The following is a 24,053-nucleotide window of genomic DNA, read 5'->3' as shown; positions in this document are numbered from 1 at the left end:
TAACTGCCCCACAGCCACTCCTAACTGGAATATGGCCAGGAGAAAGGGTTGAGAATGGAGGTGGGGCCAGGCAAGCAACTCTCTGCCACAACAAGAAAACTGTAGGAAACCTGGGCTTTGTTGAAAGTGAAGAGCTTGGCAAAATGGGTGGGGCTGAGTCCATTGCAATGGTGACCTGAGCTCCCTGGCTGCTGCATACCGTCTGAAGGGTCCAGGGAAACATGTAAATTTCCATATCACATTAGTATGTGGGTGAAGAGGGACAAAATATCTGTTGCAAACTTATGTTTCATTTCTATTATCCAAGAAACTACCTATGAAATTCCTCACAAAAAACAAACAAACAAAAAGGTCAGATTATGTGGTGAGAAAACATGAATTTGAATTGCTACAAAACACAAGCAAGTTCAAAAGGAATGTTTATTTTAAGCTCTATGTACAGAAGAACAGAGTGTAAATGTAGAAAGGAACAAAGGAAACAAAAATGACAGGCATAGGTATTTACATAGCAAGTGTAGGCAAAATGTGTCAAGAAAAGTCTTTAAATACATTTACTTTTAGCCTTTAACAGTCCAAATCAGTTTCTAAGAATAATTTATCATCCAGGAAGAAGTTTTAGAAGTCTAAGGCTCAACCTTAAGTTGAGTTTAAATCCTTGAGTTTAGAAGGCTTGTATTGCTGATACCTTGGTCAACAGCTTTTGTGTTGACCATTTCTTCTTTAGTTCGCTGTCCTTCTGACTGTGAAATGTGATGTCCAAACTGAAATAAAGCAAATATTTAACATACAAATTATTCCAATGTTAAAAAAAAAAAAAAAAAAGAATGGCAAGACAAAGGGCCGATGACCCTCTGAGGTTTAACACACAATATTTACTTACTGTATGTATTACTATAATACATCGTTATTTGGCTGTGTATCAGGTACTACACTCAGAGCCAAGGACAAACGTGAACGAGACACTCTCAGCGGCACAGACTGAGCTCTTAGGCAACTAAAATTTGAGTCCCTGTGTGCCCAGCCTGAAATTAAGTGCTAAAAATTACGTAAAAAAAAAAAATGATGATTCTCTAAAAAACTTGTAGTTGGTTGGAAAGAAAGTGCGAGAGACACTAAACTAACAGCAAGCAGTAAATGACAAGCTAGTAACACTTCGCTTATCCACTATCACTGGGAAACGGTGTGTCCCGCCTACGGGAACTTCTCAGATAACTGCAGGTTTTCAAACATCCTGAAATTTTAAGAAACCAAGTTCTAGTCTCTGCTCTGCCCCTTATATAGGGGATTATAGGCACTACAGGGCTCATTTTCCTCATATTTTTCGGGGGAAGGAGGTTACCGCTATAAAGATCTAGTGAGATGAGTAAAAAAGATACTCTGCAAGTTACAAATTGCTCTACAAATGATAAAATTAAACATTTATTTTAGACACATTTGCATTTTTATGGTAATAGTTCTAAAGCAAACTTCTTGTCTTCCTTTTTTTTTTTTTGAGATGGAGTCTCGCTGTGTCACCCAGGCTCGAGGGCAGTGGCATGATCTAAGCTCACTACAAGCTCCGCCTCCAGGGTTCACGCCATTCTCCTGCCTCAGCCTCCCAAGTAGCTGGGACTACAGGCACCCACCACCACGCCCGGCTAATTTCTTTTGTATTTTTAGTAGAGATGTGGTTTCACTGTGTTAGCCAGGATGGTCTTGATCTCCTGACCTCATGATCCACCCACCTCAGCCTCCCAAAGTGCTGGGATTACAGGCTTGAGCCACTGCGCCCGGCCTTGTCTTCTTAAATAGTTAAAAGAATATAATTTTCTAAGTCAACGTGCTAAACATCAGATATTAAAGTACACACACACAAACACACACACACAATGGTGAGCTAAGAGGTTGCTAGCACTGGAGTGGGAATGTGTGTGTGTGACAAGTCCCTCCACTCTGTTACTTTTTTTTTTTTTTTTTTTTTTTGAGATGGAGTCTCGCCCTGTCACCAGGCTGGAGTGCAGTGGCACAGTCTTGGCCCACTGCAACCTCTGCCTCCCAGGTTCAAGCAATCCTCCTGCCTCAGCCTCCTGAGTAGCTGGAATTACAGGCGCACACTACCACGCCTGGCTAATTTTTGTATTTTTAGTAGAGACGAGGTTTCACCATGTTGGTCAGACTAGTCTCAAACTCCTGACCTAGTGATCTGCCCACCTCAGCCTCCCAAAGTGCTGGGATGACCACGCCCGGCCCTGTTACACTCTTTGAGGACTCAATGCATCTGAGCTTTCCAGTTTCTTCCTCTGCTGACATCTGTCCTTCCTCAGTGCTATCTAGCTGACTGTAGATGCTGTTCCTCTTCCACACTCCTGTCCAGGGCTTATTTTTATGTGTTAATACTACCTCAACTAAATTAAGACATGTGAAAACCACCCCAAAATTAGAATTACTTCTAAATTTAAGAAAAGAGACTTCAAGTAAATAGTGGTCTTAAGGCTCAAATGCTTAAAATCCAGTGTTTGTCATCCTAGGCATCCAGTAAGTGCTGTCACTAAAGATAACTATAATCCCATTTGCTTTTTTATATGCAGAGTTAACATTAGATTCAACAAAATATCCAAAGTCTGTATATTTGACAGAGAAATATCTTGGCGTATTCACATTCCATATGGTTAAGGGGAATCTATTGCACCATTCTTCCCCGGCCCTCTCAAACTGTCAGACACCCAGTTCATACTGCAGATGGCAACATCAAATTGGCACCTAAGATAAGTCATTATAAACATATGCACAAATATTTTTAAAATTAAGTATTTTATTTCAAAAGACCTCATAATAGGCTAAAAGTGAAAATGAGCATATAAAATTAACAACAAAAAAACCCCCAGAAACATTAGCAGCATCAATAAACAATTATATAGCCCATTCTGCACAATTACTTCAAGAGAACTTGAACACAAAGCTGTAACATAAACAATACATCTGAGAAAAACTGAAAAATTAATATTCCATTAGTGTAGCTTACCCTTGAAGTTTCTGGACTAGAAAATGGGGAAGATTCCCAAGATCTATTCTCTTTCTCAAAAGAATCATCTTCTTGAAATGCAAATTTCTGCTTAAGTGCATGAGATATTAAAGAAACTGGATCCCAATGTGAATTCTGTCTTTTCCTCTTATGAATGGGTCTACCGCCAGGTGACCTATTTTTTTTAAAAAAAAAATTGAATTTATTAAAACTTGGATGTAATTTTAGCTCCTTGTTGACAAACATAGCAGGAATACAAGCATAATATCTTACAATTTAATTAGTCTTCAAGAGACTGAAAATAATCTAACCTTCAAGAAATTTTTGCAATGAACTAAGGAAAGCACAATGAATGAAGAATCAGAAAAACCAAGAACCGATCTGACTTGGGACTCTGCCATAACCCTGTTAGGACCTGAGATTTGTCAGATGTCACTATGCTGAAGATCTTTATTATTGTAATTTTCTAATTTCCTAATGGGTAGGAAAATTCAAATAAGAACTTTTAAAAGGACTAGAGTTCATGCAAAAAAAAAAAAAAAAAAATTAGGCAAATTGTTCATCGGTTTGGGCATTCATTCATTCAATCTTCATTGAATGCCCACTGCTACATCCAGCTCCATTTTATGCTTTGGGAGTATTCTGCTTCCTATTCTTACAGCAAGATTATCATCAATATACTAGTGAGTAAGATCATTTGGATGGTAATAAGTGCTGTGAATAAAACCAAACAGAGGCTGGGCACGGTAGCTCATGTCTGTAATCCCAGCACTTTAGGAGGCCAAGGTGGGAGGACTGCTTGAGCTCAGGAGTTCGAGAGCAGCCTGGGTAACATAGCGAGACCCCATCTCTACAAAAAAATTAAAAATTAGCCAGGCAACTACTTGGGAGGTTCAGGCAGGAGGATCACTTGAGCCAAGGAGATCAAGCCTGCTGTGAGTCGTGGCACCACTACACTCCAGCCTGGGTGACAGAGCAAGACCTTGTCTCAAAAAAAAAAAAAAAAAAAAAAAAATTAAAAAATAAAAAATAGGGAGATGTAGTAGCGACTAGGGACAGAAGCACTTTAGATGAGACATGATCAGAAACAAAGCCACTTTAAGGAAGCAACATCCTCTTTAAGAAAACGACAAGGGGTCAGTTTTAGTGTAAACATCTGGGGGTGCATCAGGAAGGAGCCTGGCATGTGTGAGAAATGGAAAAAGGAAACCAACTGCAGCTGGAGCTCAGTGGACAAACACGGGACATAGGAGAGGAGTTCAGCGAGAGAAGCGAGGGCTGGCTCCTGGAGGGACCTACGGACACAGCAAGGGCTCTGGAACTGATTCAAAGCACAATGGAAACCCACAGAAGAGTCTGAAGCAGCAGAATGGCCTGATCTGACTTCTGGTCACTATCTGCAGAAAACATAACGAGGCAAGAATGAAAACAGACCACTGAGGAGGCTGCTGCGGAAGTTCAAGCTAGATAAGAATGGGCTTGGCCTGGGGAGGTGGCAGTGGAGGTCAAGAGGGTCCATAGAATTGAGCTATGTGCTGATGGAAAGTGTGGGAGATAGAACGGAAAATAAAGACGAATGATGATTCCTAGATATTTGTTTTTGTTTTTTTGAGACGGAGTCTCGCTTTGTTACCAAGGCTGGAGTGCAGTGGCTCACTGCAACCTCCGCCTCCTGGGCTCAAGCAATTCCCCTGCCTCAGCCTCCTAGTAGCTGGGATTACAGGTGTGCGCCACCATGCCCGGGTAAGTTTTGTGTTTTTAGTAGACACAGGGTTTCACCATGTTGGCCAGGCTGGTCTTGAACTCCTGACTTCAAGTGATCTGCCCACCTCGGCCTCCCAAAGTGCTGGGATTACTGGTGTCAGCCACCACACCTGGCCTGATTCCTAGATCTTAAGCAACCGGGTGATCGTGTTGCCATTTGCTAAGATGCAAAAGACATGGGAAAGAACAGGTTTTCAAGGTGGCGGAAAAGAACAGGTAGGAAGGAAAAGTCCTATTTTGGACCTGTGAAACGAGATACCTGTGAGACAGGCAAATAAAGATGTCAAGTAGGAATTTGGGTGTATGCACCCGGGCTCAGAGGAGAGATCAGGGCTAGAAAAATAAACATTTGAGTCATAAGCATACAGCTGGTATTTAGAGCCACAGGACTAGGTGAGCTCACCAAAGGAAACAGCATGGACAGAGAAGAGAGGGGACTGAGGTCTGAACCAGGTACTTCAACATTTAAAGACCAGGCCCAGGGGGAAGAGTTAAAGGAATAAGAAGGAATAGCCGATGAGGTCAGAGGCAACCTGGAGGTATGCTTTCTCAGAAACCAAGTAAAGAAAGTGCTCCAGGCTGGGCGCAGTGGCTCACACCTGTAATCCCAGCACTTTGGGAGGCCGAGGCAGGCGGATCACGAGGTCAAGAGATGAGACCACCCTGGCCAATATGGTGAAACCCCGTCTCTACTAAAAATACAAAAATTAGCCTGGCATGGTGGCACACACCTGTAGTCCCAGCTACTCGGGAGGCTGAAGCAGGAGAATCACTTGAATCCAGGAGGCAAAGGTTGCAGTGAGCCGAGATCGTGCCACTGCACTCCAGCCTGGCAACAGAGCGAGACTCTGTCTCAAAAAAAAAAAAAAAAAAAAAAAAAGAAAGTGTCCAAGGAGGAGATGGAGACCACCATGGGCTGTATCAAATGCTGCCAAGAAGTCAAGTAAGACGAGCAACGCAAAGAGACCACTGGATTTAGCCACATGGAGAGTCACTAGTGAAGCAGTTTCCAATGGAGTCACTGTGGGTAGAAGGCGGCATTAATAGAAACAAATTATAGACGACTTCAAGAATTCCTATTAGAAAGGGGAGCAGAACAGAACAACGGCTGAGAGTACATGTGTTCTGAAGATGGGAAGTACTTAGGTATGAGGAGAAGGATGAGGTAAAGAAGGAAGATTCAGTGATGCAGAAGGGCTCATTTTAAGTGAAATCCTTGTGAAAAGGAAAGAGAAAGGAAACCAGTAACCAAAGGAAGAGCCTAGCCATGAATGATGACACTTCGCTCACAACAGCAAGACGGAAGGCAGAGAATCTGCATGGGGAATCTGTAGGTGTAAAGAGGTAAGAGAGCTCATCTGATTGCTCAGCAATGTACAAAACAAAGTTAGCTGTACAGGCAATTCAGGAGAGAGCAGGCGGACAGGAGGCAGAGTCTACTGGTCTTTTAGTTGTTTTTCCAGTGATAGTAACAGTCACAGAGTTGCTGTCTGATACTAAGCCTGATGACATAAGTACAAGATCTAGCTGGGGCCAGGCATGCACCTACAGCCATGGGATTTTTCTCAACAAGCTGCCTCAGGCTCTTCCTTTGGTTACTGGTTTCCCTTCTCTTTCCTCTTCACAAGGATTTCACTTAAAATGAGCCCTTCTGCATCATTGCAAGGAACAAACTCACAACCTCATTAAAAACAGAACTGACTTATCTGTCCTACGACTATTACTATACAGAAAATACATCTATTTTCTCACCAAAAACCTCACTAAGGGATTTCCAGGTAAACATGGCAAATACCTTGTGAAATCCTACTAAAATGACAGTAAAGAAATAAAAAAGGTCTATATATCCACAAGGACAAAGAGATTAGAAGGGGGACAGGAGATAAGAATTGCAACCAGATGCTGGAAGCTGGAAAGCTGATGAAAGTGAGAGCGTGGGGCACGAGTGAAAAGTCTGTGCTGAATAGACACTTCTCTCTTGCTCGTCTTTCCCCACTCAGCTCTCCAATGACCTGGCTTGCACCCACTGTGTAATCCCCACCCCTCCTGACCATGAGGGTGACTGAAGAACTTTCTAAGGAAAATCCTGTAGCCCAAAAGAAAAGACATACAGCTCTGGGATGTGGCCAACAAAATGGTCCTCTCCCTAATCACTAAATTGTGAAGCCCCCAAGTTGATAAGCCCACCTCACACAAATAACATGCAATCAGCTTTTCCTTGTCTCATTTTTAAATAAGCATCACCAGATGCTTACATAAGGCTACAAAACTAAAGAGAGAGATCAAAGCTAAAAGGAAAAAAGAAACTCACAAAAAATAGAGTAATTCAAGAAGACAGAAAAACTTAAACCTATACTTTTAATACTATCAGTGGGATAAGACCAATAAAACCAAAAAGATTTTAAAAAGAAGCACGTGAAGAAAAAGAAACAGCTGTTAAAAATTAAAAATGTGGGCCAGGCACAGTGGCTCACACCTGTAATCCCAGCACTTTGGGAGGCTGAGGCCAGCGGATGGTAAGGTCAGGAGTTCATGACCAGCCTGGCCAACATGGTGAAACCCCGTCTCTACTAAAACTACAAAAAGTAGCTGGGCATGGTGGCACGTGCCTGTAATCCCAGCTACTTGGGAGGCTGAGGCAAGAGAATTGCTTGAACCAAGACCCGGGAGGCAGAAGTTGCAGTGAGCCAAGATCATGCCACTGCACTCCAGCCTGGGCGACAGAGCCAGACTCCGTCTCAAAAAAAAGAATAAAAGAACATTTTTGGACATGCAAAGTATTAAACTAATCTACCTTTTATGTTTCTCCAGAAGCTACAGGAAGATATGATATTTAGGAAATCAGTGATGCAGCATAGAAAAAAAGGGGGCAAGAATGCTCAAGAGGTAAGCGAAGGAAATCCTTTGGGCACAGAGGGATCCTCGAGGAGAACCACCAAGAACTAAATGGAGGTTCATCCAAAAATTAGAAATAGAACTACCCTATGATCCAGCAATCCCACTTCTGGGTACTTATCCAAAAGAAGTGAAATCAGTATCTCAAAGACATATCTACACACCCACATTCATTGCAGCGCTATTCACAATAGACAAGACATGGAAGCAAACTAAATGTCTACCAACAGATGAATGGATTAAGAAACAGGATATATACATATAATAGAATATACAGTATGCTAAGTGAAATAAGTCAGTCACAAAAAGATAAATGCTGCATGATTCACTTATATGAGGTATCTAAAGTAATCAAACTAGGCCGGGCACAGTGGCTCTCGCCTGTAATCCCAGTACTTTGAGAGACCGAGGCAGGAGGATTACTTGAGCCCAGTAGTACAAGACCAGCCCGGGCAACACAGTGAAATCCTGTCTCTATTTTTTTTTAATAAGATAAAATAAAAAATAAAGCAATCAAACTATAGAGGTAGAAAGAAGAATGGCAGTTGCCAGGGGATGAGGGGAGAGGGAAACAATTACTGTTCAATGAGTATAAAATTTCAGTTATGCAAGATGAAAAAGCTCTAGAGACTTGTTGTACAACATTATGCTTATGGTTAATGATACCGTATTACACACATAAAAATCTGTTAACAGAACAGAGTTCATTATGTTTTTTCACCACACACACACACACAAATGCAACTCAGAGAGGCAATTATTAACTCTAAAAAAATTATTCAACAAACAAAATGTAGTCAAAATATATGAAATGGGGCCAGGCACAGTGACTCACACGTATAATCCCAGCACTTTGGGAGGCCAACATGGGCAGATCGCTTGAGCTCAGGAGTTCGAGACCAGCCTGGGCAACATGGCGAAACCTCATCTCTACAAAAAATACAAAAATTAGCCAGGCATGGTGGCACATGCCTATAGTCCCAACTACTCAGAAAGCTGAGGTGGGAGGATCACTTGAGCCCAGAAGGTCGAGGCTGCAGTGAGCTATAATTTCAACACTGCCCTCCAGCCTGGGTTACAATACGAGAAATGGCTTACTGTGGATGTTTACCATTATAATAAGGATATTAATTTTGAATACTCATTTAACTAAAGATTGTGGTTTCACTATTTCAGGAAAATGTAGCAAGATGTGTGTGTGTAGAATATCTAAGAAAATATATTCCTAATATCCTACAACTGGAAGTCAATATAATTAAAATATCAAGAAATAGCAAATAAGTATGTTGTTTCAAAAATATGGTGATAAGAGACAGTAGAAGTAGTAGTCAAAAATAATTGAATGTCATTATCTCTGGGATAGGTATTCAGGGGTAAAGAATAAGAAAAAAGACATATATGTTAATTTTCATAAACATAATAATTTTTCTAAACATATAATTGACAAAATTTCAGTTCACTTTTCAAATTACAACAACATACCGCTCAACTGCACGAAGCTTAACCTTATTCATATCCTTCAGAACGTCCAACATGTTTGGAATATCTTTATTTCTCTGGCTTTTTGAATGATGACTATAATTGGTCTTATTAGCAGCCAGGTTCTGTTTGTTCATTTCAGTAGCTGGATTATCTGAGTCACAAATATTACTAGATCTTGGTTGTACGGGAGGAAAACACAGTGGCTGGAGAGATGAAAACTGAGGAGGAAGTGGTGGTAGAGGAGGAGGAGAAGAAAGCACTGAACTTGGAAACTGATCCGGCTCCACACTCAGACGGGCAGCCCGCGATGATGACAACTGGCCCAAACTAATGGGCTTGCCATTCAAGCCAAAGGAACCTACAAACAAAGTGGTTGATTACAAAATCATGCACAATTATCTCTAACGTAATATATATTAATAACACTAATTAGAACCAAAACAGGAGCAATTTATGTAATGCTACTAAAAGTAGCGATATAGTAGCAAGGAAAGAGAATCAATTCCATCTGCTTAGTAATTTAAGAGTCAGGTCAAATTGTGAATTCATTTTTAATCCAGTTAGGAATTTTCAGTGTGGGCCCAAGAGCAGAGGGGGTTGGAGAATGCGTTTTAAACAAACAAACAAAAAAAATGTGTTTTTTCAGTAATTCACATACACTCTGAACTTCATCCTCTATTTTAAAAAGCTAAAACATAATCAACAACTTGTAGTTAGAAATACAAATTGATGTATTCACTCTATAATGACATTGGAGAAATAAGCATATTATTTTCTAAGCAAAGCTTAAGATGGGTACTGAGTATTTAACTTTTCCACAACAGATTTGCTCCTAAAGGACTGTGGGTAAACATGATTGCTTAAGAAAACTGTGTAGAGTTATATATCATTTTACTTATTATGTATAAATATAAGTTATTGTATATTATATAATGTGTTTATATGTAAATTATGTTATAAATATATACTGTATAAATATATTAAATTATATGTGTATTTATGCATTTGTATACATATTAAACCATTTTTAGCAATTATATTTACACACAGCCCTTTACAGCCAAATCTGTTGTGAAAAGCATTCAGTACCTAGATTGCTTTACATTTTATACACACATACACAAATACATACACGTTGTGTGTGTGTGTGTGCATATGTTTAAAGCAAGCTGTATCTCTATAAATTTATAAAACAATCATCAGGAAAACATTACTCACCTCAACTTGCTGGAAGTGTAGCAGCAATAACTAAAAACTATAAACATATATCCTCAAACCTATATCCTCTTTCAAACCAATGCATTCTTCCTCTTTAATCTCCAATGCTTTCATGAAGAGTTAGAAAAGCTTTCTGAGGGCCGGGCACGGTGGCTCATGCCTGTAATCCCAGCACTTTGGGAGGCCGAGGCAGGTGGATCACGAGGTCAGCAGATCGAGACCATCCTGGCTAACACGGTGAAACCCTGTCTCCACTAAAAATACAAAAAATTAGCCAGGCATGGTGGTGGGCGCCTGTAGTCCCAGCTACTCAGGAGGCTGAGGCAGGAGAATGGCGTGAACCCGGGAGGCAGAGCTTGCAGTGAGCCGAGATCACGCCACTGCACTCCAGCCTGGGCAACAGAGGGAGACTCCGTCTCAAAAAAAAAAATAAAGAAAGAAAAGAAAAGCTTACATAGAAGACAACAGACTTTTTAATACAAAAATACAATCTTCTAGTATAGTAAAGCTAGTTCTTCTTTAAATCAAAGCCATCCCCTCACTACAAATGTGTCTTAATTTATCTTGAATAAACATCAGATATAATAATTTTGTATATCCAACATCCTTTTATGTGCATTTAATGTTTTCATGGTACTTATTCAGAATTGTACTCACTTAAATATTAGATGTTCCTGTATGCTACTGTATGTACTATATTCAGTACAGTATCATGCTGTACAGGTTGGTATAGGCTATACCATGAGTATCATCTAACTGAAACAAAACTCCTGGTGTTACTTACTAGAATTTGCACTGTTTTTCAGTTCCTGCATTTCCACAATTGCTGCAATCTGAGAGCGAAGAAAAGTCAGCTCATTTTCAAGGGCAGCTATTTTTTTAATTGCAGCTTCATTTACAGGCATATCATTTTTCACTGTTTCTTTCTGTCTTACAGCAGGTGACAGTGGATCCCGAACTAGTTGCAAAGGATGAAAAATTTCCACCTTCTCTTCTTCATTTTTCCATATACTATTTCTGTGGGTGAAAAAAACAAGAAATGAAAATCAAAAGACAATAAAACAAAATAAAAGCTACTCTCAGGCCAGGCACGGTGGCTCACGCCTGTAATCCCAACACTTTGGGAGGCTGAGGCAGTGAATCACCTGAGGACAGGAGTTTGAGACCAGCCTGGTCAAAATGGCGAAACCCTGTCTCTACTAAAAATATTTTTAAAAATTAGCTAGGTGTGATGGCGTGGCCCTGTAGTCCCAGCTACTCGGGAGGCTGTGGCAGGAGAATCGCTTGAGCCTGGGAGGCAGAGGTTGTGGTGAGCCAAGATCGTGCCATTGCACTCCAGCCTGGTTGACAGAGTGAAACTTCGTCTCCAAAAAAAAAACTACTCTCTACCCCCCATGATTGTTTCTAGAGTCACTGAGGACAAGGAAAACATCTTATTTAGCTTTGTATTCCCAATATAAACAGAATGTAGCCTCCAATAAAGGACCATTCAGTGACCAGGGAATGAACAAAAGAAACCCTGCTTTTAGATTATAAAACAAAAATAATTATTCTGCAATTGCTCTACTTATTAACTTTAAATGCAGGTAAGTTAATTTATTTAGAAGTTCTATATAAGTTAATAAAGAGTCTTACATTCAGGATTACATTAGGGTGAAATGTATGTTCTTTTAACTATTTGAAAATTGGTGCCAGTTTGATACATCAGCCAGAATACTTAAAGAATTGACACTGTGCTTAGAGCCTGTATCTGAATATACTAACATATAAGGTAATACTCTCTAGGAGTAACACATCCAAATTTTGAATTACATTTAACATCATTGCCTGGTGCACAGTAAACACTATGTAAGTTTTGGCTAAATATATGATTCTAATATCCCTTTGATAACCACTCCCTCCTAGGCCTGGTGTTAGGTTTAAATATGCATTTAAAAAAAAAACTGGCTAAAAAAATGAAAAACAGCCAGGCTTCTTTACTAGGAAGATACAGTAGGGCACAGCACAGTTTGAAGATAAACAAAACAAAAAAAGCTCCATCAATCGGAACAAGCTTCGACACAAGCAAGAATTCAGTTTATAGCCCACTTCCTAAGGTAAGCATATAAAATTACCGAAATCTGAGATAACTGGCTTCTTCATCATTTGCCACATACAAAATATCAGCAAAAGAAGGAACCACAGATCCACAATTTTCAGAGTCTACAGAGTTCAAGAGCGGGATCAACTAAAGTAAAAAAAAAAAAAAAAAAAAATAGTCAGAGCTCTGCAGGGAGTCAGGAGAAGACACATGCCCCATGGTATTAAATTAGTTAATGATCTAAAAGAAAGAAAAATAAAAAGAATATTCAATAGAAAAACATGCACCTGTTAGCAAGAAAGAACACTGGGAAAAATGTTATGCTGAAGTCTAAGCACTAAGCAATATTCTCTCCTCTGGTTAATTTCATCTATCATAAAATGCAAAATAAAATTAAGTAAGCTCTTCAGTTATTGTTCACACTTGCCCATCTGTGAATGTCATTACAGACATGTACCACGTAACGTTTAGGTTGATGATGGACTGCATATACATGGGGTCACATAAGATTACAGTGAAACTGAAATATTCCTATCATGAGTATTTACTATATTATACTTTTTATTATTATTTTAGAGTGTATTCCTTCTACTTTAAAAGAAAAGTTGGCTGAGCATGGTGGTGCATTCCTGTCATCCCAGCACTTTGGGAGGCCAAGGCAGGAGGCTCAATTAAGGCCAGCAGTTCAAGACCAGCCAGGACAACATAGCAAGATCCTGTCTCTATCAGACAAAAAAAAAAGTTAGCCAGGTGTGGTGGCACGCACCTCCCAAGTAGTTCCAGCTACTCAGGAGGCTGAGGTGGGAGGATCACTTGAGCCCAGGAGGTTGAGGCTGCAGTGAGCCATTATCATGTCACTGCACTTCCACCTGGGCGACAGCAAGACCTTATCTAAAAAAAAAATTAAAAAAAATAAAAAGTTAACTATAACGCAGCCTCAGGAAGATCCTTCAGAAGGTATTCCAGAAGGTATTGTTATCGTAGGAGGTGACAGCTCCATGCATGTTATTGCCACTGAAGGTTTTCCAATAGGACAAGATGTGGAGGTAGAAGACAGTGATACTGATGATTCTGCCCTGGGTAGGCCTAGGCTAACATGTGTGCTTGTGTCTTAGTTTTAACAAAAAAAATTTAAAAAGTACAAAAAATTAAAAAAATTTTTAAATCATAAAAAGCTTATAGAATAAGGATACAAAAAATATTTGGATAGCTATACAATGTGTTTTAAGATAAGTGTTACTACAAAAGAGTCAAAAAGTTTTTACAAAATAAAAACATTTATAAAAAAGTTACAGTAAGCTAAGGTTAATCTATTATTGAAGAAAGAGTTTTTGTATAAACTTAGTGTAGCCTAAGTGTACAGTGTTTATAAAGTCTACAGTAGTGTACAGTAATGTCCTAGGCCTTTAAATTCACTCACCACTCACTGACTCACCCAGAGCAACTTCCCGTCTTCCATTCATGGTAGGTGCCCTATACAGAGGTAACATTTTTTATCTTTTTATTAGACTGTTACTGTACTTTTTCTATGTTTAGATACACAAACACTTATCATTATGTAACAACTGCCTACAGTATTCAGTACAGTAACATGCTGTACAGGTTTGCAGACTAGAAGCAACAGGTCATACCATATAGCCTGGGTGCGCAGTAGACCATATACCATCTAGGTTTGTGCCAGTATACTCTGTGATGTTTGCACAATGACAAAATCACTGAACAATGCATTTCTCAGAATGTATCCCCCCATCATTAAATGATGCATGATTGTATTTAAAAAAACAAAACCACAAAAACATATATGAAATGGCTTGTTCCCAAGGGTAAATTAAAGGTTTTTGGCTTGCAGGAAATGTTTCTTCCTTTGTTGTTCCACCCTGTATCTGTAAGAGTACCTAGGATTATTTTGTACTTGGTACTTAAACAATTTATGTTGACTAACTTACCTCAAAATTAGGTCTTCGACAAGGTTCTAATGGAAGCATTTTCCCAATGATACGAACAATACTCCTAGTTGATCCATAGTCTTTATTTTCCCAAATCAGCAAAACCTATTTTAAACATAAAGTATGAATTAAAATGCACTCTGATTAAGCAGATTTATATAAGTATGAAAAAAGGAGATATAAAAAAGATGCGGTGGCATTTTTTTAAAAATACAGGGAGTCCTGTAAAATACATTTATTTTTAAAAAGAAGTATAGAATGGCAGAGCCTTTCTTCAAGAATAGAACTTTATGAGTATTTGTCTAAAAAAAAGATGGTAGTAAACATATATACATTCCAGGAAGATCTCTTAAAAAGCACAATTCATTTTGTTCTGTTTCTGATAATGTTCAAATACCCTGGAGGAAACTTTGTTCAAAAAAATTGCATCCCCTCCTCCAGCTACAAATCCCATCTTTTTGGGCCAACCAAAAATTGACAATTTCAATTTATCAAGCAACGAGGTAATACAGAGTATACTTATGTAATTTCCTTTAAAGGAGAAATAAAAAAGGGAATAAATAAATCAGGTCCTAGACAATTGAAAGAGTTATTGACATAAAGCAAAATGTATCTGCTGGCAGTAAGCTCTTGAAAAGGTATTAGAAGTGAAAATGTGCCACTATAGCTCAAATAATACTTCGTCCTTTAGTGTGGGCTTCCCAAATTAGTGTAAACCATTGCCACAGGAACCACTCTCCCCCACCAGCCAAAAGATATAATAAATTGGACATTTTTCCTAATATCCCAACAGATATAAGTAGCATCCTATAAGCATCCTCGTTAAAACATCCAATAAACAGCCTGTCTCAGCTGTTAAACAACAGCAACAACCAACAACAGCAGGCTAAGTAAACTGTGGGTTATGTACCTGCGTGTTGATTGTGACCCATCATATGAGGTTAGGTGTAAAATTTTCCCATTGTGGTGTCATGCTGGCACTCAAGTACTTTGGGATTTTGGAGCATTTCAGATTTCAGGTTTTGAGTGATGCTCAACGGATAATATTTTTAAACTGCTAAGATTATTTCACATTTTTTTCACACTCAGTCTTCAAAATCCCTTATATAGTTTACACCTACAGAAGATCTCAATTCAGATATTTTGAGTACTTAAAAGTGACATGTGGCCAGTGGCTATCATACTGGATTTCACAGCCTAGAGGATATAGATCCCAGACCTATTACTAGTAGAATATTTGGAGGACTGAGCATTTATATTTAAAATATTCTATAGACCATTCATCTGCGTAGCCCTGCTAAGAACCACAGGCATAGAGGCTTTGCTACCATGAGGGCTACCTACGGCATATACAGTCACCCAAGAGTTGGGTTAGCTCTTAGTTAATTTAAATGATACCTTCCTATCTTGCTCGGCAGTTTCTATCCTAATAAACTCCTGTCCTTCCTCTCATTCCTTCATTGCCCCTGGACATCTTCACCACTTTCGTTGTTGTTGTTGTTTGCTTTTTGAGGTGTTTTTTTTTTTTTTTTTTGAGATGGGGTTTCACTCTGTCACCCAGGCTGGAGTGCAGGGGCATGATCAGGGTTCACTGCAACCTCCATCTCCTGGGCTCAAGCAGTCCTCCTACCTCAGCTTCTGAAGTAGCTCGGACCACAGGTGCACACGACCATGCCTGGTTAATTTTTGTATTTTTTATAGAGCCGAGGTTTCAACATGTTGCCCAAGCTGGTCTTGAAAACCTGAGCTCAAGTGATCTGCCTGCCTCAGCCTCCCAAGGTGTTGGGATTACAGGAGTGACCCACCACATCTGGCCATCTTCATCATTCTTGTTATTTCATCTTCCCTCTATTCCTGGTCTAGCATCCACATTTCGACTTCACTAATTTTCCTACCAAGCATGGATTTTCTGGTTAATTATTTCAGTAATATGTTCAACGTCACTCAAAAATGGTTCATTCTTTTGATATTATGTGCTCCCACATTGCTAATGAATACACGACCCTAATTACTCTTAGCTAGGAAAAAAAAAAAAAAAAAAACCGACAATATTTAGAAAAACTATGACTCCATGATGACTTCAGCTGGGTTCTCACAGGTATTCTGAAATCCCTTCATAACAAGTTAGATTCTATACCACATTGCCCAGAGCAGTCTCCAATCTCTGAAATCCCTTCTCAAATCCCACCACTTCATTACCTGCAAGTGACCTTGTCTCTGCTCTGAGAAAACCGAGAACTTCAATTTGACATACCTCAACTTCATTTCTCTTACTTAGCTCCATTCAAAATCTCTTTTCAGGCCGGGCGCGGGGGCTCACGCCTGTAATCCCAGCACTTCGGAAGGCCAAGGCAGGTAGATCACTTGAGGTTAGGAATTCAAGACCAGTCTGTCCAACGTGGTAAAACCCCATCTCTACTAAAAATATAAAAATCGTTGGGCATTGGTGGCAGGCTCCTGTAATCCCAGCTACTCAGCAGGCTGGGGCAGGTGAATCACTTGAACCTGGGAGCAGAGGTTGCAGTGAGCCAAGATTGCACCACTGCACTCCAGCCTGGGCAATAGAGCAAGACTCAACCTTAGGAAAAAAAAAAAAATCTCTTTTCACTCTCTCTCACTTTCATTCTGTTCTTTAAGGCAGAAGAGTCTCTCTCCTTTCCAAGACTTATTTAATTAGATCCCTTGCCCAACTACCTTCTCAAAGATGTTGTTTAATCACTCTCTCATGTGTATCTTAAATTTCTTCCTGTCTGTTTCTTCCAGAGTGATGACAAATATGCTGAAGTTACTTTTAACTTTAAAAATAAAAATAAAAATTCCATCCTGCAGCCCCTTCAGGTTGATGGCCTCTCTCAATTTCTTTTCACAAGCAAACTTTTCAAAAGAAGGTTGCTGATCCCACTTCCCTTCCTGACATTCTTCAAACTATTCCAACACAGTCCCATTCTCCACTTACAGAAATTCTTAGGGGCACCAATAATGCAATAGTGATAAACAACTGTTCAGCTGTTATCTTCAGTCTCTTGATTACTGCAATGTAAAATGTTTCAATCACATCTAACGACATTTGCCATTATCTAGGTTCATGGCTTCAAATATCAAAACAAAGCAGGTAACTCCCAAAACTGAATCTTTTTCTTTCCTACATTCTAAAACCATATATATATATCCAATTGTCTGAAGGATATTTCTACTTATATGTTCTAACATCACCTCTGACTCACCTCATCTCCATATTCAAACTACTTTCTCATACTAATATGCCCATTTATAATAATGGCACCATCATTTTTCAACTTACTTTTGCTTTAAAAAAAATTAAATTATCCGTGACTACTTTCTTCTAATTCACCCCACCTGTTTTCCTTATAGTCAATCTCATATTACAGTTATCTTTATTGTTTCTTATTCTTCATATTTTAAGTATTATGAATACAAGAACCATGTATTACTCCTCTGTATTACCTGCAGAAACAAGCATATTGTCTTTAGATACAGTAGATGTTCAACAAGTAGATAAAATTTGATTTGCTTATGATAGAGTTTGGCTGTGTCCCCACCCAAATCTCACCTTGAATTGTAATTATCCTCACGTGTCAAGGGTGGGGCCAGGTGAAGATAACTGAATCATGGGGGCAGCTTCCCCCATACTATGCTCATGGTAGTGAATAAGTCTCATGAGATGTGATGGTTTTATAAAATGGAGTCCCCTGCACAAGTTCTCTTGTCTGCCACTATGTAAGATGTGACTTTGCTACTCATTTGCCTTCAGCCATGACTGTGAGGCCTCCCCAGCCATGTGGAACTGTGAGTCAATTAAACCTCTTTCCTTTATAAATTACCCAGTCTCGGGTATGTCTTTATTAGCAGCATGAGAACAGACTAATACAGTTTATAATTCTCAGGCCTAAATCACCCTCTTTCCATTAGATTTATTCTGGATTTATTGAGGTTTAAATATTGAACTTGTTTATAAATTACCCTGAATAGAAGTTTTAATGTATCTGTGCAATAAATGTAATTCTGTGAAGGTCATGTCTGTATTTTGCTTCCTTTGTATCTTCTGTTGGCATTTGTCCTATCAGGTAAATATGTTCTCAATAATCTCATCCCTCTTCTAACTCAAACCATCAAAGCTATACTATTGCAAACTCACCTTTGTCCCACCTAAAAAGAAGCAACAATTTTGCCTTAAACCAAATGACTACATACAAGTCATTTCAAAATGAAACCCAAGAACAAATACAACAGATCCATTCCAATCCATTAAAAGATATTTACCTGGTCTACAGGAACGCCAAAATATTCCAGCATCTCTCTTAAGATATTCAGTATGAGAGACATTGATGAAGCAAATACAGAAGCCAATTCAAAGGAACATTATCAGTTTCTTGGTGCCTTTGGGGAAAATTTTAGAAAATGTTACTCTTGACAAATAAATGCCACACGAATTGTACTACATAACCTGGAAAAGTCCTCTTGATACACACTACACCGTCAACTAATTTCTCCTAGCCAGCACTATTTTGAAGGAAGTCAAAGAAAAAGAAAGGAAGGGGAAGTCTGGGGGAAAGAGAGGGTTGTAAAGGAAATTTCAATTTATTGGTTAAATTACATTAAAACCTCATAGGATGTCTGAGCTTATGAAGGGGCCTAGTTAACAGAGACCAATCAAGAACAAACTGGACATCTACTTAGGCAAGGCTTCAAGTTACATGCCACAGCGAAGCTCGCTTTCCTGAAAGCTTTGGGCTGAGACTCAGCAGATGGGTGAGTTTAGCCGACCCTTGAAAGCAGGCAAGGGCCCGACTCAAAGTTTTTAAAAAATGAACAGCTCTTCTCACACACATATCGAAGTACTGCCCATCCCTCCTGGCTCTTTTAAAATAACGAGCATGAATTCCAGATAGGTGACGTGACTTGGTCACCCATCTAGTAACAGGCCGTGACCAGAGCCGGATCGCGTCCCTCGCTTTGGCCACAAGCTTCCCGGTGCTCTCCAAACACAGCGTGGTAGCCTTGCTCACCTTCCTCCGAAGCCGAGACCCCGGGAATCACCAGAACATCAAGCGGAGGGGTTAGGAATTCTCAATCGAATTCCAGACTGCGCCACTCCTTGTCCACATCGCTCAGACGTCTACCCAGACCTCGACCCAGTTTCCACCCGCGCGCCTCGGCTTGCAGCCACAGGCGGTAACGATGACCTCAGCGAGGAACAAGAGGTCGACCCAGTGCCCAGCCCTGGAGCCTCACGTTCAGCCAGGGTAACGTTACGGGAAGCTCGCCCACCTCCTCCCGCACCCAACCAACCCACCTTCTAGTCCCTAGGACTGGACTGCTACTTCCGCATGACGGGACAGCTACTTCCGCATCCCAGGACGAAATCAAACTCCGCGGGCCAGGACCCGTATCCAGTCTCACTGGGCAAAACTGAAGATCGCTGCTTCTGATTGGTCATTGCATGACGTCAGGCAATTCGGCAAGCGACGGCTTTTCCTTCTCAAGAGGCGGGTCTTCCGAGAGGCAGCCAATAGGAGATGACGGGCAGGGCAGGTCGCGTTAGGACGGCGGCGCTCGCGCAAGGCAAGGTTTTAGGTACAAAGCCGTGAGCTGGACTCGCAGGCCAGAGTTCGTACTCCATATAACTCTTCGCAGGGAGTGCGTTACTCACTACAGCCGGACCCTAAGCGCATCCGCCTTCCCAAGTTCACCTGACACAGTCGCGATTTATTTTTTGGTTATTTCATTTGTTCAGCTAATATTAAAATACCTGTGGGACTAGCAGAAGCCAAGCACTACCCCCGAGGGTTCTGAAGCTTTGCAGTGGCTAGGATGCATTTGTTAGTTCACTAAATACACCTAAGTATCCAGGCTACCGAATATGGGTCGGACACTCCTGGCTTAGCCGAGGACAGCAAGTGATGACAGGTGGTATCTGTTTTCATTTCTGATTTGAGATTATTGGCTTCATACGAAATAGCTTCCTCTTCTGAACTTCAGCAAGACGTGCACTGGAGTAATATAACAATTTAAGATGTGTGTCTGCTACTGACATAATTTGAAAATATAAGTTTTTAATTTACATCATTTACTCATTCAACCAATAATGGATATCTACTACGTAGCAGACACCATTCTAAGCACGAAAAATGCCTTAATAGCAGGGCAGGTCCTTGTCTCCTGGAGCTTACATGCCAGTGGGGCATCTCTTTCCATTCTAACCCTCATTTGCTTTTCTCTATAGCACTTACCGTCATATTCAGATATGCTTCCCCTACCACCAAACAAAATTGTACACTCCAGGAGAACAGGAATTTGTTTTGATCCATGCTGTATCTTTCCCCAGTGCTTTAGAAGAGTGTCTGGTATATAATAGGCATTCAGTTCGTTTGTTGAATAAAATACCTAAATGTGGTATGACAGAAAAGATGATAAAGAATGATTTGGGACTAAGCAACTAGCAAAACAATTGATAGCAATTACAGTGATATGCCCAGTAGTCTGAGCTGGATATGGTTGAAAGTGCAGAACAAGGATGATGATGGATCAGAAACCCCACATGGAGTAAGTCACAATTTTCTCAAGTTCCTTGTCCTTCCCTATGCCCTTGTGAATAAATCATGGCTTTATATACCCCCTCCCTTTCCCACTCTCTTATCAAACAGCAGAGTCAGAATGAAAACATTCCTGCAGAATAAGAAGGGAACCACTACTGTTCCAGCTGCACTATTAGCATAGCTTAATATTCCAACTGATTTAGATAGCAAGGAGGACCCAGGTCAAATACTACATCCATGAATGCTTTGCTGACAACTTTCTTCTAAATTCTTCAGAGGTATTTCCTCCACGGTTTACTAAAGCATTCATAATTCCATTTTGACAAAATCCTTTTATGTGATTGGACATTTTTTCCATTGCTCATTTTTACATGAAATTAGATTTTCCTGAACTCTTAGAATAAGGTCCAAGAAAGCTTTTCTGACACCACAAAGCTAGCTTTTCTGTTGTCTCTGAGTAGTGTTAAAAAATATGGTGGCTTGCTTTCTGAGGTTTTTCCTGTGTTCCCCTCCCCCAGTTTGATCCAGGCAGAAAACTTGCTATTCACAAGCTGCATGTAAAAGTATCTAGTTGTCAATTATTAGCTCATTATATTGAATTAGCTCATTATATTGAGCTGGTAAGCCTATGTCCCTAAGATTTTTTACCTACTGACTGATTTGTCCTTTAAACATGTAACATGTTAAAATGAGGAAATCGGACAAGGAAGTATCAAATACCAGTCTCCTGATCCTATGTGATTTGAAAGTGTCTCTTATCTGGGAATGCCCTTTAAGGATTTCAACACAGCAATCAAGAACCTATCTCGGCCAGGAGCGGTGGCTCACGCCTGTAATCTCAGCACATTTTTAACACAACTCAGACTGTACATGTTTCAAGCAGCAGCAGCCATAAAATTAAATCAAGCCTTTATAAATATGGAATTACCATTCTTTCATTTATACACTCAAGGACCATTTATTACATAACTACAGTATGTGTGCCAAGCACAATACTAAATGCTAATATTTTATTCTGGCGGAGACACATAAGTGGAATGAATTACTAGTTTAATATGTGCTGCATTCAGTGGCCTCAGAACAAAAACAGGAATTGGAAATTTTTTGCTAGGGTGTAAGACTTTAAGATAAGTGAACAAGGAGTAGCATAAGGCAAAGCGGCCAAAAACAGTTCATAGGGAGTTCCTATAGTTCATCATGGCTAAGGTTCAGACAACAGGAGACATCAATGACTAAATTCTGGTTTTAAAATGATTGTAATTTTGCACTTGAAAAACATCCCAGAGATGGCAATATAAAGATTAAATTTATGGGTAGGGTCCAAACTAGGAGACCAATGCAGCAGTTGGGGATAGTGATGAGCATCTATTATTGGGGGGGGGGGTTTTAGGGGGGGCAGCGGTGGAGACGAAAAGACAGAACATACACTTTATAGGGATGTCCAACTAGCTTAATGGATAAAGGAAAGAACATCAGTTTGCAGTAGGATGGGGTACAGGTGATGAATTCAGCTTGGAGTGTTGAAGTTCCAGCAGAACTATCCAGGGAAGAGTTGGAGAGAAAAAATGGAGTTCAGGAGAGAAGTTTAAGAGGTAAATTTCAGAGTCACCACCATCTAGATAAAAATGTTTGAAAACCTGTCATTCACAAAGTACTTCCATTCTTGTTCCTTCCACATACCAATGTTATTTACTAATTTTTGCTACCCCCTCTCACTTTGTAAACTTAGCCATAGACAATACCTGTGAAATGCTGGATCTGAAGTGCTAGAACATGTTTAACACTAACCTGAAATATGACTGCACCATGAAAACTCTTTACGGCTGTTCCAATTACTTTCAGGGCTTCATCTGAAATCTGTATTGCCTTTCTACTTCCTTTTAAACAATAGCTTATCTTTTGGAATATTCAAATAGTAAAATGGCAAGAGAACTTTGTATAATTGTAAGCTTGGAAATTTTGAATAAAAGTGGTATTTAAAATAATGTGAGGAAAGTTTGACATTGAAAATGAGTAATAGGCCAGGCGCGGTGGCTCGCGCCTGTAATCCCAGCACTTTGGGAGGCTGAGGTGGGTGGATCACAAGGTCAAGAGATCCAGACCATCCTGGCCAACGTGGTGAAACCCTGTCTCTACTAAAAATACAAAAAATTAGCCTGGGGCGTGGTGGCGGGCGCCTGTAGTCCCAGCTATTTGGGAGGCTGAGGCAGGAGAATCACTTGAACCCAGGAGGTGGAGCTTGCAGTGAGCCAAGATTGCGCCACCACACTCGAGCCTGGTGACAGAGCAAGACTCCGTCACAAAATTGTTTCTAAAACAATAGGAGTCCAACTCATAAATCAACAATCTCTGTGGCTCTCAATTAAATACAACTGGATTCCATATATTCCCGAATCCTAAGAAATGTAAAACTTGTTCATTTAAACTTCATTAGGACAGTGTACTAATTTTTAGTATCTACCCCAATAAAATTTGAAACAGATTTAACAATAGTATCAACTATTTGAGAACTCTAAACATATAATGGATATTACTTTCTCATATTAAGGCTCAAGAGATTGAGTCTAGCCAAATTAATCCCAATGACAAGTTTATTTCTCCATTTGCCTTCCCCTTCAACTTTGTAAACTGAGGAAGGCCTCTGTACTTCTCTTTCTGGATGTGACAGTGTATTATTCCACAAGGAAACTATAGGTACATCCCCACCAAAGGGATTCCAGTTGAAACCCAGAAAAAGTAAGTTTAATAAATGTCCTTAGTAATGCAGCATACTTATATAAGAAATTTGTATATAACATTACAATTATCCAGTATAACTAAGCTACCAATGATCTTACACAACCCTTTACAAGCATATATATGTACACACAGTGTTCTTATTTCTCTCACAGAATTTTTAAGGACTAATTTGCCATTTGCATGAGTCAAAATGTGTCAGTTTGTCATAGCACACAAACTTTTATGAAAATGCTTTGTTAAAAGTGACAGGATGGCACATGGTAAGAATTATACCAGATCTTACTCAAAGTGAATGAAAAGACCATTCTTTTTAGTTATTCACTAGCTACTGCATTTTTAGAAAGAGAAGTAACCACCATATTATTATGGGT

General features: G+C 39.8%; 1 protein-coding gene across 3 annotated transcripts; it reads right to left on the bottom strand.

Annotated features, from left to right (window-relative positions):
- Positions 1–402: 402 nt before the first annotated feature.
- MTFR2 (mitochondrial fission regulator 2) lies at positions 403–23,703 on the bottom strand. Of its 3 annotated transcripts, none has more exons than XM_050787965.1 (8): positions 19,414–23,703; positions 18,668–18,784; positions 14,387–14,491; positions 12,475–12,587; positions 11,145–11,377; positions 9,143–9,500; positions 3,002–3,176; positions 403–761 (listed from the first exon to the last, which is right to left on the bottom strand). In XM_050787965.1, the coding sequence occupies exons 2-8, from the start codon at positions 18,728–18,730 to the stop codon at positions 648–650; spliced, it is 1,161 nt and encodes a 386-aa protein (XP_050643922.1). In that variant the 5' UTR covers positions 18,731–18,784; positions 19,414–23,703; the 3' UTR covers positions 403–647. The 3 variants fall into 3 exon arrangements, with proteins under 3 accessions (XP_050643922.1, XP_050643923.1, XP_050643925.1); XM_050787966.1 differs by having other exon boundaries at positions 19,701–23,703; XM_050787968.1 differs by lacking the exon at positions 19,414–23,703 and having other exon boundaries at positions 18,668–19,380.
- Between the last annotated feature and the right edge of the window lie 350 nt (positions 23,704–24,053).

Source organism: Macaca thibetana, chromosome 4, assembly GCF_024542745.1.
Source record: "Macaca thibetana thibetana isolate TM-01 chromosome 4, ASM2454274v1, whole genome shotgun sequence".
Lineage (NCBI taxonomy): Eukaryota > Metazoa > Chordata > Mammalia > Primates > Cercopithecidae > Macaca > Macaca thibetana.
The sequence above is the reverse complement of the archived record's forward strand: the minus strand, read 5'-3'. Positions and strand labels throughout refer to the sequence as shown.

What these genes read in the sequence shown, in the direction of transcription:
- MTFR2 (XM_050787965.1), bottom strand. Translation starts at nt 18,730, where the DNA reads ATGTCTCTCATACTGAATATCTTAAGAGAGATGCTGGAATATTTTGGC. An exon ending in AAGCTTCGTGCAGTTGAGCG is followed by an intron (nt 3,177 to 9,142) that starts GTATGTTGTTGT and finishes TAAAAAAAATAG; the next exon opens with GTCACCTGGCGGTAGACCCA. An exon ending in CTAGTCCAGAAACTTCAAGG is followed by an intron (nt 762 to 3,001) that starts GTAAGCTACACT and finishes GCTTTATTTCAG; the next exon opens with TTTGGACATCACATTTCACA.